The following is a 16,118-nucleotide window of genomic DNA, read 5'->3' as shown; positions in this document are numbered from 1 at the left end:
CAAATCAGGAGAATAGGTTGGGATGAGAGCCTTCTTGAGTCTGGCTCTATTCAGCATCTATCAGCCCAGGCTTTCTCTGTGAGCATTATCTAGACTGCTTTTCTGGGAGGTCAGGAATCTCCCTGTTAAGGTGAGGAGCGAGGAGTAGAGATAATCTAAGGATTCACTTAAGTTATATTCTGCCTTTGACACAGCAGGACAAGACTCAAGCTGGAGTCGGGGTCCATTTCTGGAATCTAGACACCCATTCACATTGCCTTGCAAAAGAATCTTTTCAAAGATGTAGAGATGAATGACTAATATATAATTATGACAGATTTTCAAAATGTGCAGCTTTCTACACACGTTCACAAATGATTCCTAAATCTGTTAACATTCTTCCTTTAGGTGCCATCATAAATTCAGCACCTTTGGAACAGGGCACTTTGCTCCTGAAGGATAAGATTTTTTCATTTACAGGAAGATCATTCTGTCTACAGATGGCAGCATCTGTATATATAAGTATTGTAAAATCCTTGAGGGAGAGGAACTCCCTCCTGCACTCAACTGGTTGTATAATGACACCTTGAGGGCAAAAAAACACACACTGTTGCTCTTGCTACTTCTCTGGAAAAAAAATCACCTCCTGAAACAGTGACAAAGTAATTCCTCCCCCAGCCACCAGAAACATGTGAATACAGAACAGTCTGCATTTTGTGCCTGTAATACATTCTCATGCTGCACCTCCAAGTGCTTAGCAGTCTGCACAAGAAATTTTGATTTCACTTCCAAATATGCTTAGTTAGTATAAATTCTCTACTTACCCAAACAGCACAATTATTGCACTTGGGCCTAAATGGCCTCTAAGGGGCAAAAACAACTATCGCAAAGCCCATACACATTCTTCCTAAGAAAAACAAAGGTCTTTCTATGTTGGCACCTAAAAAATTTTATGGAAAACAAAACAGCAGACATACTAGATCACCAGATGTGACTACTAAAGAAGAGGGAAATGATATAAGAATAAAAAGCAAAAGACAACAGAAAAAGATAATGACAAATATTGTGGAAAGCATGTGGAAAAACTAAGACACTAATACATTATTGGTGGAGTTATTAACTGACCCAACCATTCTGAAGAGCAATTTGAAACTATGCCCAAAGGCTATCAAGCTGTGCATATCCTTTAATCCATTAGTGGCTCTTCTGGGTCTGTATCCCAAAAAGATTTTAAAAAAGGGAAAAGGACGCACATGTACAAAAATGTTTGTAGCAGCCCTTTTCATAGGGGCAAGAAACTGGAAACAGAGTAGATGCCCATCAATTGGAGAATAGCTGAATAAGCTATGGTATATGAATATTATGGAATATTATTATTCTGTAAGAAACAATCAGCAGGATGATTTCAGAGAGGCCTGGAAAGACTTACATGAACTGATGCTAAGGGGAGTGAGAATACAAGACAACACTGTACATGGTAACAAGATTATGTGATGATCAATTCTCATGGAGTGATTCAGGCCAATTCCAATAGACTTGGGATGGAGAGAACCATCTGCATTCAGAGACCATATTAGGGGGACTGTATGTGGATCACAACATGATATTTTCACTTTTTTTGTTTGTTTCCCTGCTTTTTGTTTTCCTTCTCATTTTTCCCCCCTTTTTGATCTGATTTTTCTTGTGCACTACAATAAATGTGGAAATATGTATAGAATTGTACATGTTGAACATGTTGGATTACTTTTTGTCTAGGGGAAGGGGCGGGGAGAAGGGAAGAAAATTTGTAACATGAAGTTTTGCAAGGGTGAATGTTGAAAAGTATCTCTGCATATATTCTGACAATAAAAAACTATTATTAAAAAAAATAAAAATAAAAATAAAAAGCAGACAAACCCCACCTTAGCGCAGATTGGAATGGATGCTTACAATGATGATTAGATTATTAAAGAAGAGTTAAACTCCATGAGAAAGAGATATTTAAGAAAGAAGATGGAAAAACATAAAGAGAGGTTAAATTGAGTTTTTTTAGCACCAAGTATTTCAAGCATGGGAAATTCATCTATGGACCCTCATGCCATGATAATGCTAGATGAATAAGACGTTTCTTTAATAAATCCTGCATTAAAATTTCTTCTACGTGCTCAAGAAGATCTACATATGGCATGTAAAAAAGACATACGGTAAAGTGGTATGGCAGAAAGAAATGGAATGAAGAATCAAAATTTACTAGTAAGAAGCTATAGGATTTCACATAAGTCCTTCACTGGCTCTGGACCTCAGTTTCCAATTTTGTAAAATTAGAAGATTAATCAGGACGATCTCTCAGTTCCCTTACAACTCTAAAATTCGACCCCAAATCACAAATGCATGTAAAAATTGCTCAGGTCCTTTAGTCTGCTCCCAAGCTAACCCAGTTTTATCTAACACTCTTCCCCCATCTCCTGGTCACACCCTGTCTGGTGCCAGTACCCAAGGGATACCATCACTTGTACTTATTCTTGGAACTGTATCACCAACCTCAGAGGGACTTAAGGACACCTGCTGATGGCTCACCTGGTTAGCGTAGCGCCTTGGCAGCTTCCTGCCAGTGTCAATGTCCATGCCTTCCTCTTCCTTATCTTCCTCATTATCCAATCCCGTCCAATCATCCTCAGCCAATCTCCTGGCATGATTCACATAGTCTAGTCGCTTGCTTTAAAAAGAGAAAGGGGGGGAGGGGAGAGACACAGATGCTTTTTTAAAAGCATATAATAGCATGCAAATAAGGAAGAGGATCCAAATGCTAGCATGTTCTGGAAGCAAAAGAGGGGGTGACATGGGGCTACAGCCAGAAAGCTGCATTAGTAATCTCTTTCTCAGTCATTTTAACAAGGAATAACTTTTCTAAGTAAGTCCAGACATTTGAAAATGAATTTTCCAAGTGGGATTCCGTAATTCCCTCTGCTTGGCTCGTCTGTCAGATGGAAAGGCCAGGCTGCTTGATCTGGAGCCACAGTTATGCATCTGCAGAAACTCCATTTCAGATTAACTAGAACGAGGAGGAACAAAAAACTTGAGGAGAGGGAAAAGAGACACAGACAAACTTGTAACACTGTGTTTCCCTCAGGCTTTCTGGGAAGAAGACAAGCCTTTTGCCTGTCCCTTTGGGGTTTTCAAAAAGGTAACTTTCAGGATGCTCTTTTTATTCTATTTCTTTTTCTAAAATGGGACTATTTAGTCTATTTACTTCTTCTTCTGTTAGTTTGGGCAAGCTATATTTTTGGAGGTATTCTTCCATTTCATTTAAGTTATCGAATTTATTGGCATAAAGTTGGACAACCTAATTATTGCTCTAATTTCCTCTTCATTAGTGGCGAGTTCTCCCTTTTCATTTTTAAGACTAACAAAGGATGCCCTTTTTAAAGATAGATTTTTAAAGTGGGCTTAAAAAACTTCACAGAAATAAACTATAAACAATTAAAGACTAATCACAGATCTCCAAATTCCCTTTCAAGCTTTCTAAGAACTGGAATCCATGTGTCAAAAATATTTTTGTTTTCATTCAATTACTCATTCATGCAAACATAGCTTATGTACCTGACACATGCAATGTGCTGTGCCAAGCACTAGAAAAGTCAAACAACCGCCCTTCAAGAAGCTTTTAATACACTCTGGGAGAGACCCTCAGAGCACAGTTAGCACTCAACACTTGGGAAGATACAACATGATTTTAATTACCAATGTCCATGTCCTGACAGAACCCTTATCCTTGTCATTTAAAATGTTTCCGATATGGATTTATGAGTTTTTAAATGCTGACATGTGATTTCAGTAGTTCAGCAAACTCTCAAAGCATCCCGGCCACAGTAGACAATGGCAGCCTCTGAGAGGTCTGAGGGATATTCCTTGATCACATTGTGGTCGGTGTTAGAGGCCTCTCTTAGGCCTGTGTTTACCCCTCTACCCACAGACACGTTGCCTCCCTCTGTAGTGACAGTATTTCAACTTCTGCCACGCCCCTCCTCCTGGGCATCTCTATCATTTCCAAGTTGCCACTGTCAATCATAAAGCTGGTTTTTCAAATGTCTTAGTGACGTTTATCTGAAATCCTGTAGCGTTCCCTCAGGAACTTGCCTTAGTATCATCTCAAGCAACTGAAAAATCCAAGTCAGCCAACAGTAGTGGGTGAGTCACCACAAGCTCCCTGCTTCCTTTCCTCCTCTTAACCATACAGAATAGCCTTTTACTCCAAGAATAAGAATCATCTGGAAGTGGAATTTGAAAACTCAATCCCCAGAGCTATGAGCACAGGACTTGCAAACACATCCTCTACCTGGGAGGTGCCCCTGCCCGGGGCCATCCCACTGCCCACTCCGGGACACCCACTGTGTAGCTGTTTCCGCTTCTCCAAGAGCGGATTCAGTGCTATTTATTACACAGAGGTGCCAACAATGCAGAAAACCAGACCCTGCCCTAGGGGCACCCATTCCCACCCAACCCTGCCCTGAGTCCTACCTCCCAGCCGGCTTTGCTCATCACGGCAGGGCGGCATTTTGGATAAAGCATATGGAAGGCATTTCCTTGGGCTTACTGTGGATTTTTTTTTAAGTCCCCATGCTTAGAGGAAACATTCAAGAGGAAGGAGAATAGGAAATATGCACCAATGCCAAGCTTTCCAGGGCAACGGAATCCACATGGAAGCCGCAACGAGGGGTGGGAACCCAGAGGGAGCAGAGGAATGAAGCTCCAAGGATCTACTCAGGCGCTGTCCCTTCTCCAAGATAAAGCAGAATCTAAACCAATAATGAAGCAGGGACTTTTCGAACAGATGGCTCTGGCTTATGGCAGGGCTGGGACAGCACATCCTCATCTTTTCCCAAGCTCCGGCCTGAAAAGCATCCTGCCACTGCCATACAGAAGAAAAGGGGATCTGTGGGCCAGAGAACAGGGCTGGAAGGGCCAGGGTGTCCCCAGAGATGGAGGAGAGGCTCACGTACGACTTCTGAAGCTCCAGGAGTTTCCGGCGCCTCTCGCTCTGTTCCAGGGAGCTGTACTTGGACTTGTACTGGGCCAGGCGAGGGTGGGGCGCCGAGGGGCTGTTCAGGTCTTGGGAGACTGAAAAACTGCTCGCCAGGGCTTGGCTTAGCTCCTCCATGTTTTCTGTGAGAAACAAAAGGTGAGTATCAGCACGGGGACAGAGAGGGTCCAGGACCAGCACTCTGGCCAAGGAGCTTATCTGGGAGCAGCCCCGCAGCCTGAGCGCCGCAGGGGACACCTGCCTTTTAATTACCAATGTCCATGTCCTGACGGAACCCTTATCCTTGTCATTTTAAATGTTTCCGATATGGATTTATGAGTTTTTAAATGCTGACATGTGATTTCAGTAGTTCAGCAAACTCTCAAAGCATCCCGGCCACAGTAGACAACGGCAGCCTCTGAGAGAGGTCTGGGGGATATTCCTTGATCACATTGTGGTCAGTGTTAGAGGCCTCTCTTAGGCCTGTGTTTACCCCTCTACCACAGACACGTTGCCTCCCTCTGTAGTGACAGTATTTCAACTTCTGCCACGCCCCTCCTCCTGGGCATCTCTATCATTTCCAAGTTGCCACTGTCAATCGTAAAGCTGGTTTTTCAAATGTCTTAGTGACGTTTATCTGAAATCCTGTAGCGTTCCCTCAGGAACTTGCCTTAGTATCATCTCAAGCAACTGAAAAATCCAAGTCAGCCAACAGTAGTGGGTGAGTCACCACCCTCCATGTTTTAGCTCCTCTGGCCAGAGTCGGCCTCAGAAGGCGGCGAGGCAGGTGTTATGCCCATTTTACAGATGGCAGCACTGACAGATTTTTCCAGTCACAAGGCCCATTCCTCCGAATGCTTCCACCCCAGACACCCCCCAGAGGCCAACGACTTAGCTGCAGACTGGCCTCCCCACAGCCCTGGAACAGCTGGCTCAGACACACGTTTGGGGGCCCGGCCAACATGGGAACCATGTCGCTTGATGACCAAGTCCTCTGACCCTAGCTGTGACCTTGGGAAGTCATTTCACCTGTCTGCTTTAGTTTGCTCATCCGTAAAATGGGATGACATCGTGTCTCCCCCCTCACAGGGGTGTTGTGAGGACCTAATGAGACAATATTTATAAGGCACTTCGCAAATACTGGAAGTAATCTGTAAACGTCAGCCATTCTTTCACACAAATCCATTCCAAGGGAGAAGAGAAAAAATGCTTATTAATGGAAAGAAACAAACTCAGTGCAGAAAAAATTTGCTTCAGATAGCTACGTCGGTATGAAAACGATGAGCCCTCGTTTCCAGAAGCTGGAATTCCCAAGCACGAGCCTCCTCCTTCAACCTATTATCAGACTCAAATCACCTATTTACAAGCCAGGACCATGTGCTCAGGAGAACCAGCCTACAGGAGCAGGGGGCGCCCGGTAACAAACATGAGACCCTCTTTGTGTCCCGAGCTTAGGTCCTGGTGGGGAGGACCCGACAGCAGCTCTGTGTGTGCAGGGCAGGGGAGGAGCCCCTCACTGGATGTTCCTACAATGGAAGAGCTAACTCCAGGGCTGGGGTCCTCAGGAGAGGCTTCCTGCAGAAGGGATGGGAGCTGAAGAGGAGGGGGGAGGGCTGCCTGTGCAGGGAGAGCTGAAGGCATGGGCTCCCCCAGATCGGCTCGGAAGAGAAGGCTCTCCCCAGGTCGTCAGGAGGGCCACGGCCTAAAGGCACAAGCTCCCCAGCCGGATCAGGCTAATACCAAGCCTGGGCCCCCAGAACTGCGAGAGGAGACACATGCTTCCATTCATCAGTGTCACAGCCATCTCTCCTCCTCTTTAAATCGTTTCCCAGTTTTATATTGTCCTAAGGCTGTGAGGGGGGCAGCCGGCGCCACAGTGGACAGGGCTGGACTCCGTCTTCAAATCCAGCCATGTCGCTCTGGGAGGTCCCTTCACCCTGCCTCAGTTTCCCCATCTCTGAAATGGCAGGCTCCTCCCATAGCTCTGCCAAGTGACCACCATCACCTGGGGTCCAAAGAGTCAGACGGGTGGGCATGACCGGACACCCCTCACTCCTGCCCAGCCCCCTCAGCCGGCTCAGAACAGGCCGGGGCACCTGAGGCCACAGCGGGAGGCCCCCGGAAGCCCCAGGTCTCCACACTCGGCTCTGGGCAGCCCAGCATGAGGACGGAGGAAAGGTGCCTGGTTGGACTCCCACCCACCACTAGTCATGGGGAAAGGGCTAGATCCTGGGCAAAAGGCACCACTCGTGCACTTTATTAAGTGCCTACTGTGTGCCAGGTGCATGGGGGGGGGGAGGGACGACAACGACTTGGAAAGAGGGGAGTGGCAGGATTCGGGGGTCATCAAGGGCTGGCTAGGCAGGGGACAGCCCCCCCCAGATGCTCATTGATTGGTGGGTCAAAGTCTCAGGGAGGGTGGATGGAGGGGTGGAACTCTCAGAGGGAAGAGGATGGGAGGTCTCAGAAATGAGTCACCGAAATGACTGGGAAGGGGGAAATCACAGGGAGGGGTCTCAGAGAAGGGTCACAGGGAATCACTGGGATGGGGGTGGAAGATTATGAGGAAGAGAAGGGTTTGGGAGGTAAATGGAGAGGGGTCTGGGGGGAATTATGGGGAGGGGTCTCGGAGAGGAGGGTCTCCAGGAGGGGATAGTGGGGAGGGGTCTCTGAGAGAATGGTCCCTAGGGGGGATATCATAGGGAGAGATGGGGGGGAAATCGTGGGGAGGGCCCCCAGGGCAGACGGCAGGGAAGGGTCCCAGCGGGGTCTCGCGCACACGTACGTGGTGGCGGCGGCGGCGGCCGGGCGGGGCCAGGGCGCGCTCCGGGGAGGGCAGGGGCCCGGCGTTCAGGGCGCCCAGGACGAGGATCGCGCGCAGCCGCTTCCGTCGCGCGGACCAACCCCCGCGGGAAAAGGAGGGGGCAACCAGCCGCGTGCCCGCGGGGCCCCGCCCCCGCCTCGCCGCCATCGTTACGCGCGCGATGGGACAGAACAGCCGCTCGCCGGGTCTCCACTTCCCCTCCTCTCTCCTCCCTCCTCTCTTCCTCCTCCCTTCCTCCTCCTTCCCTCCTTCCTACTTTCGCCCCAACCCCCCCCAACCAGAAAGCCAGCTCTCACCCGCGCATGCGCCCCGGCTGGCAGGCGTGGCTCCCCAGCAGTCCCCCCGCGCCTACCGTCGGCTTCTCTCGGAGGTTTCCCAAGCCTAGGCCCGAATCTCTGGGCCGGAAGTGCCCTGGTAGGCGGAGCCTAACGACGCTGGGTTGAATTCCGTAAGGCTGGCGTGGCGTTGCCCCCTAGCGGTCGCAGGCTCTGCCTGCACTTCTGTAGAGTTGCGTGGTGGACTGGAATAGGGAAGACTCGAGTTCAAATGTGTCCTCCGACACTTATTAGCTGAGCAAGTCTCCTGACTTATGCCCGCCTCAGTTTCCTCATTCGTAAAATGGGCATAATAAGAGCACCTCCTCCCGGGATAGTTGTGAGGCTCAAATGAGATAATATTTATAAAGTGCTTAACCCAGAGCCTGGTACATAGTAGGCATTTACTCCCTCCTCCGCTCTTCCCTTTTACAGAAGAAAAAAAGAACTTGAATCTAGATCCGACTCCAAATGAGAGATTTTCCCACTGTGCCGGGTCTGGTCTGCTCAGTTCCCTCCCGGAGAGTTAACAGGGCGATCCTTTGGCGTCCTTAACTTCCACATAAGCATTTATGAAGTGCTAAGTGAACCCTCCTCCGGAAGCAGCTTTCCCTCAGGCGGCTTCCCCTGCCCTGGCAGGAGCCGGAAGTACCGCCTGCTAGCCCCAAGCTGTGTCGGGAGCCCAGGGGGTGGTGTACTGCAGCCCCTCTCAGGGTTCCCCCACAAGCCATTCCAAATGGAAGGAGCTCCTTGGGCCACGTTGTTGTTCGCTTGTATCGTCCTGCGTCCAACTCTTCCTGACGCCCTTTGGGGTTTTCTTGGCAGATACTGCAGTGGTTGGCCATTTCTTCTCTAGCCCATTTTACAGATGGGGAAACTGAGGCAAACAGGTCCTACAGCTGATGTCTACTACAGGCCCGTCGCTTCATCCACTGAGACGCTTCTATGGCAGAGGGGTTCAAAGACCAGGCTGTGCGGCTGGTGTCTTAATCCCCTCAAATGAGGTCACTTCCGTGGAGAGACTTGTATCTTGGGAATGTTTAAGTATTTTTCCTGGTAAACTCTAAAAGGAGAGGCATAGTGAAGCTTTAATATATATATACACACATATGTATGTATCCATCGAAAAGCAAGCGTCCTATGCAATGGGAACCTTGACCAATACATATGGGAAGAAGCAAGGACGCCCCCTCCTCCCGTTATCATTTTGCGGTAGTTCTGGAAATGCTAGCAACAGCAGTAAGAGAAAAAAAATTAAAAGCACAGACTTGGGTAAAGAGAAGATAAAACTGTCTTCATTACTCTACTTGGAAAATCCTGGGGAATCCTCAAAGATGCTCATTGAGATAATAGATTAGGCAAAATTACAGGCTCCACAACATACTTTCTCAAATCAATAGCATTTATTTCTATGTAAAAGTAAACCCAACCAGCAAAAAAAATAGAAAGAGAAACCCCATTCCAAATAACTAGAAAATACATAACTTATCTGAAGACCAACTGCACTAAAGCACCCAAAAGACTTGTAGAGACTGCATTACAAAATGTACCCTAAAGAACAGCTTAAATCGACAGAGAAATAATGAAGTGCTCATAGGCAAACTAGCAATAAAACAAAAATGACAAGGTCTCCAAAGTGAATTTACACTTTTAATGCAATTCCAATCAAATTACCAAGAGGATGCTTTATAAAACTTGTTAAGATAATAATAAAATTTATTTGGAAAAACAAAAAATCTACACTATCAAAGGAAAGGATGAAAAGAAGTAAGAACAAAGAATTAGTATTTCTAGATTATTAAAACTATCTGATGTCAGTTAAAAACTAGAGACAAAAATGGAACAGTTATAGCAGGGAGAATCAGAAAAAGTAGAACTGAATAATATAGTGCTTGATAAACCCGGAAATATAGATCACCCCCCCCCAAAAAATTCTTTATTTGACAAAAACCCCTAGGAAAACTGGGAAATCAGTCTGGCAGAAATTAGGCTTAGAGCAACACTTTGTACCATACTCCGCAATATATTCTAAATGAATATCCAGCCTTAATATTAAAGATCATACTATTTTTAAAAAAGAAGAGAAATAAATTGTATTACTCTAACAGGAATGTCTTCCATTTGTTTAAATTAGTAGGGTTAACCTGAACAGTTCTCACCTTAGAGCCCCACATGGGCAAAGTTCTATGAGACCCTCTGAGGAGGGAAGTGTCTGGGTCCTGGTCCTGACTTTTGTTGCTGTTGGCTTTTGATCCCTCGTGATTATTTTGATAGGAAGGCATTTGATCCTACAGCTCTAAAACACCTAGGCTGACTAAAACTGCTAAATCTTCCAGTGGACAATAATCCCTTGTGTGTGAATTCTGACGGGATGTGTGACCTCACTGGAAGTTTTTATGATTTCATATTACTATGGTGATTTTTGATTTGGATTCCTAAGCATAACTAACTCCTAGAGGACCAAAACAACTGGCTGTCTCTTCCTGTAAACTACTTCCCCAAATTTTCTCTGTGATTTCATCAGAATAGACATTGCTCCCATTACCACAGATCCAGACTTTTCTCATTTTGTCCAATTCTTACCTACCTATAAGTCAATTCTTTTTAATAGTATTTTACTTTTCCAAACACATGCAAAGGTGGTTTTCAACATTCACCTTTGCAAAACCTTGTTTTCCAAATTTTTCTTTCTCTCTTCCCCCTCCCCAAGACAGCAAGTAATCCAAAATCCATTAAATATGGACAATTCTTCTAAACCTAATTCCATATCAGACTTTTCTCTGGTTCATTTCCTATCTTAAGGAACTAATAGCATCCTTGGAGTAGTCTTGTATTTATGCTCCTAAGAGTCATACTAAGAACTGGTTTGTCCTCCTTATACTCATATTCATTGAATCACAGCATCTAGTGTTGGAAAGGACATTGGGGATCACCTAATTTACATCCTTTATTTAACTTATAAAGTGTTGATGGGGAAACGACTATTCAAGGAAGCTCTTTCTTGACATAGGTATTGAGGTAAAAAAGGTAAAGGGTAAGCAAAGCCTTCCAGATTTTTTTGTTAGTGTCCTACCCTTGTAAAAGTATGAATTTTTCTAACAATATTGCATGATTCACTGGGCCCGTATTTACCCCTGTATCACTGAGATTCTAATTTTCCTAATTTCCCATGACCCCGTAGGATTATTGATTCATGTGGAGATTCAACAGGGGGGATTTACTATAGGGAAAATGGAATAATGTTGGCTTTGATTTACGTAGCCTCTGATCCTATCTATCCCCTTTTATTAAATGCTGTCTTCTCTCTAGATTTTCTCACAGTGCTCCTGTCTGAATGCTCCTTTCCAGTCTCCTTTGCTGGAATTTCATCCAGATAACTAACTTTAGGGGTTCCCCAGAACTCTATCCTGGACCCTCTTTTTCTTTTTCTTCTATTCTATCTCATTGGGTAACCTCATTATCAAAAGCTCTGATGACTCCCACTCATCTTCATGCAGATGATCTCTAGATATATGTGTGTGTGACTGTATAATATATGATATGTGTGTATATTTATAATCTCTCTCCCAAGTTCCAGGCAGTTGGTGGCCCAGTGGATACAGTGCTGGGTCTGGTATCAAAAGCCCTGAAGTCAAATATGGCCTCGGATAACTCAGTAGCTGAGTGAACCTGAGCAACTGGCTCACAGTGTGGCTCAGTTTCCTCAGTTGTAAAATAGAGATAACAATCACAGGGTTGTTGTGAGGATCCACCCTCCCCCTCCCCACCCTGCCCAGCCCACCTCCTTTTGCACATTTAGAACTGCATGTCTTCTAGACATCTCTAACTCAGTGTTCACAACAGAACTCATTACCTTTTCCCCACATCCTCCCTTCTTTCCAGCTTTCCAATTACTGTCAACAGTACTGTCATTCTCACAATCACTCAGGTATCATCCTCTACGCCTTTCTTATAGTTACCACACATATCCAATCTGTGTCTTATTTCTTCTTCACAACGTCGCTAACATCTGATCCCTTTTCTCCACTCACAGAGACATGGCTGCCTTAATATCCTTGTCACTTCTCACCTGAACAATTGCAATAGCCTCCTAATTGGTCTCCTGCCTCAATTTACCCTCAATTTGGCTGCCAAAATGGTCTCACCATATCCTCCCTTCCCTCCCAACCCAACTCCCCCTCACACAAATTCAGCAAATTCCTATTATCTCCAGGTTTAAATACAGAATTTTCTGTTAAGTGTTTGAAATCCCTTTATAATTTTCCCATTTTTCTAGTCTTTTTTATTGTTACCCATCAATACAAACTATATAGCTTATACTGGCTTACTTCCTTTTCCTCACACCTGAAACTCCATCTCTTGACTTTTCATTAGCTTAACTTTTCCTTCTCATTTTTAACTCTTAGCTTCTCTAATGTCCATACTAAAATCCTGTCTTCTTCAGGAAAACATTCTTCCTGTCCCCCTTCCCCCCCTTTTCTGGCTGTCTCTCTGTATTTCTCTGTCTCTGTCTCTGTCTCGCTATCTCTATGTCTCTCTCCATCTCTCCGTCTCTTTCTCTCTGTCTCTGTCTCTTTCTCTCTCTCTTTCTCTCTGTTTCTGTCTCTGTCTATCTCTCTGTCTCTCTATGTGTGTCTCTCTCTCCTCTCTGTCTCTCTTTGTCTGTCTCTTTGTGTCTCTGACTGTCTTCTCTTTCTCTTTGTCTCTCTCTGTCTCTCTGTCTTTCTCTCTCTCTCTCTTTGTCTCTCTCTTTCTCTCTGTCTCTCTGTGTCTCTGTCTCTGTCTCTCTCTCTCTCTCTCTTTCTCTCTGTCTCTTTCTGTGTGTCTCTTCTCTTTTTCTCTGTCTCTCTCTTCTCTCTCTCTCTCTCTGTCTCTCTCTCTCTCTCTCTGTCTCTCTCTTCTCTCTCTCTCTCTGTCTCTGTCTTTCTCTCTCTTCTCTTTCTCTCTCTCTGTCTCTTGTTGGAATCCTTACTAACTGCTAACTAATTAGAGTTGATCTAATCTTACAAGAAGATGTTTTGGGCAGAACCTGAAACTAGGTACTAAGTAGAACTAATCAATACAAGGCTTGTGTTCACACCTTTACTCATTGGAGTTCAATGAGTTCACACCTCCCTTGAAGCTTTGGGCCAGAGAGCACTATGGGAGAAAACCCATAATCCCTCTCTCTGGAAGGAGCATAAATAGGCCAATGGGCCAGTCGAAGTTCTTCAGAGGAAGATGCTACAAGTCGAGATTTCACTGGAATGACATGAAGACTGGAGCTGGCTGGAGGCTGAAGAAAGCAGAGGCAGAGGCTGAAGGACCAGACCTTTGGATTTAAAGACATTTGGAGAGAGCTCTTGGAACCAAGCAGAGAGATAGGCCTGTAAGCTAACCGGGCTATATTGGAGATAATAAAAGATCTGAACTTTTATCACCTGGCTGCTTTTTGAGAAGAAAAAGCTCACAACAGTCTCTCTCTTTCTCTCTGTCTCTCTGTGTGTCTCTGTCTCTGTCTCTCTCTCTTTCTCTCTCTGTCTCTGTCTCTCTCTGTCTCTCTCTTCTCTCTCTCTCTCTGTTTCTGTCTCTCTCTCTCTCTTCTCTTTCTCTCTCTCTGTCTCTCTCTTCTCTCTCTTTCTCTCTTCTCTCTCTTTCTCTCTCTCTCTCCTCTCTCTCTCTCTCTCTTTCTCTCTGTCTCTCTCTTCTCTCTTTGTCTCTGTGTGTGTGTCTCTGTCTCCCCCTCCTCTCTGTTTCTCTCTCTCCCCTTCTCTCTCTCTTCCTCCCCTCTCTCCCCCCCTTCATCTCTCTCTCTCTCTCTCTCTCTCTCTTTTACACACACACACACTCACACACACACACACACACACACACACACACACACACACACACAGCTTTTTTGTGTGAACAGTGATCAGGACAGTGCCTGGCACGCAACAAGTTTGGAATAAATCTTTACTGACTAGTTGACAAAAAAAACTCCTCATTCTGCTTTGATCTTCATTGCTAAGATCTGAATTTTCAAACTCCTTCTGCCTACTCACCTTTCAGTATCTGAATGCCTTTTAAGGGGAAGTTCTCTCTACACTCCAATTTTGGGGGTCGTAGAGAACGAAGGGAATCATCTCTCTGCCAGAGAAAGTCCAAACTCTTGACTTACATTTAAAAACCCTCCACACCAATCTACCTTTCCAGTCTGGGCTCTCACTAGTCACCTGACCCTGAACTAAAACACCTTAGGTTTTTCTTCTTTCCTATGAAGTGGACATTTAATCTTGATCCTGCCACTTCCTAACTATGGGATGCATGTTTCACCCCGAGTTCATTCATTTATTTATTGAGGTTTTTTGGACTAGGTGAAGGAGGAGATTCTTTTCCCTGATCACTGAAGGACGCATCCCCGGTCAAACCGAGAGCGTTGAAGACCCTTCTCCCACAGCCTCCAGGACCGGCTGATCTATGTCCGGCACTGGCCCTGATGGCTCTGGAGGGGATAGGGAGGCCGGTGACCTGCCCAGCGCTCCCTCACCTGTCGTCATGGAGTCACCTCCCTGAGGTCGTGGTCCTTCGCGGGAAGGAAGGACAAACCACAGCAATGGGATGGGTGTGCTCCCCGCTTTGTAAAAGGAGGGGAAAGGCTGGAGAAGGAGTGAGGGGGCTTCCAGCTCTGGCATTTTCTGGGCGTTTGTAGGTGAAAGGATCTCTGAAGAAAACCTTGCTCCATCTGCATCAGGAGAGAGAACATGACCGGGCTGGACTGCAGGAGGCAGCACAGCCCCAGGGAAGGCGGCTGGGCCTGCAGCTGCCTCCGGCTGCCCAGCCACGGCCGGGGACTCCTCGGGCCTCCCGGCCCTCACCTCCCGTGTCCCTGAGTCTGTCAGCCAGCTTTCCCGGTCCCTAATGGTCTCACCCCCATGGCTTTGCCAGGGGATCAGGAGTTACTCTATGGAAGAAGCGTCTCAAACGCACTTTCTTCCTTTTCCTGGGGACAAGACTATCTGAGGGTTTGATGGCTCTTGTGGGGGAGGGTAACGGGGTTCCCCACACAGGTGGGAGGAGGGTGGGATGGGGGAAGGGTAACGGGGTCCCCACCCAGGTAGGAGTGAGTAGGATGAGATGGGGGAGGGTAACGGGGTCCCCACCCAGGTAGGAGTGAGTAGGATGAGATGGGGGGAAGGCTAATGCCCAGGTAGAGTAGGATGAGGTGACTGGGATATAAAAATGATTCTCCTTCTCTCAAAAATAAATAAATAAGACTCAAGGGACCTTACAGACTCTGCTAAAACTGTGTGTCAAGTCACCAGTAAAAGAACCGAGTGTTCCTTCCCAGTGTTTTCAGGACCCAACTTAATTGTTTTGTTGATCATTCTTAGACTACTTTCCCAGAGTCACTTGCTCCTTGGCCCCACAGGATCTCTACCACTTTGGTCTTCGTTAGAGGTACAGGGGACAGAACCTGAGTTCTGGAGTCAGGAGGACCTGAGTTCAAATCCAGTCTCAGATACTAGCTAGGTAACCCTGGGCAAGCAACTCAATCCCTATTGCCTCCAAATCAAAAACAAAACAGGAAAAGACCTTGGCACCGAATGCAGCCCACATCCACCTACCAAGAGGAAAGAAATGGAAGTTAGAAGATTCACCTTTGAATCTTGCCTTTGCTTCCCAACTTTTTCTGTGAGTTGAGTCAAGTCATGGATCCTCAATGGGCCTCCATTTTCTTCTCTGTAAAATGGGGCTAGATGATTGCCGAGATCGAATCTGCTTCTAAAACCTGTGACACTCTGGTGCCAGATCCGCGTCCTGGTATCCCCCAACATAAGAAAAGAAAGAAGTGAATTGATGAGACAGCTCTCATTTTCTCATTTTTGCTAATCAGCTTTATCAAAGTAGATGTAGCTAAATCATCAAAGGAAGAAGCTGTTCCCTGTGGTCCCTGGAAGAAAAAGGAGCATCCATAGGCCCCAGTACTGCCTTAGAGAGACTCGGAACCTGGTGCTTGGATGCTAACTTGCAGGAAATCTCT

At 46.1% G+C, this 16,118-nt stretch overlaps 1 protein-coding gene across 3 annotated transcripts in view; it reads right to left on the bottom strand.

Moving 5' to 3' along the window:
• Nucleotides 1-10,442, bottom strand: part of SNUPN (snurportin 1) — a 30,559-nt gene extending 20,117 nt beyond the window's left edge. Inside the window, exons 1-3 of one of the 3 annotated variants that reach the window (XM_051982206.1) lie at nt 10,276-10,442; nt 4,959-5,121; nt 2,536-2,674 (exon numbers count right to left, since the gene is read on the bottom strand). In XM_051982206.1, the coding sequence (XP_051838166.1) occupies nt 2,536-2,674; nt 4,959-5,116 (297 nt within the window). In that variant the 5' untranslated portion in view covers nt 5,117-5,121; nt 10,276-10,442. Of the gene's footprint in view, nt 1-2,535; nt 2,675-4,958; nt 5,122-7,763; nt 7,948-8,098; nt 8,183-10,275 lie in introns of those variants that run through there. The other 2 variants (XM_051982208.1, XM_051982207.1) reach the window with 2 other exon arrangements.
• Nucleotides 10,443-16,118: the final 5,676 nt, after the last annotated feature.

This window comes from Antechinus flavipes, chromosome 2 (assembly GCF_016432865.1).
Source record: "Antechinus flavipes isolate AdamAnt ecotype Samford, QLD, Australia chromosome 2, AdamAnt_v2, whole genome shotgun sequence".
Lineage (NCBI taxonomy): Eukaryota > Metazoa > Chordata > Mammalia > Dasyuromorphia > Dasyuridae > Antechinus > Antechinus flavipes.
This window is presented reverse-complemented; position numbering and strand designations above follow the sequence as displayed.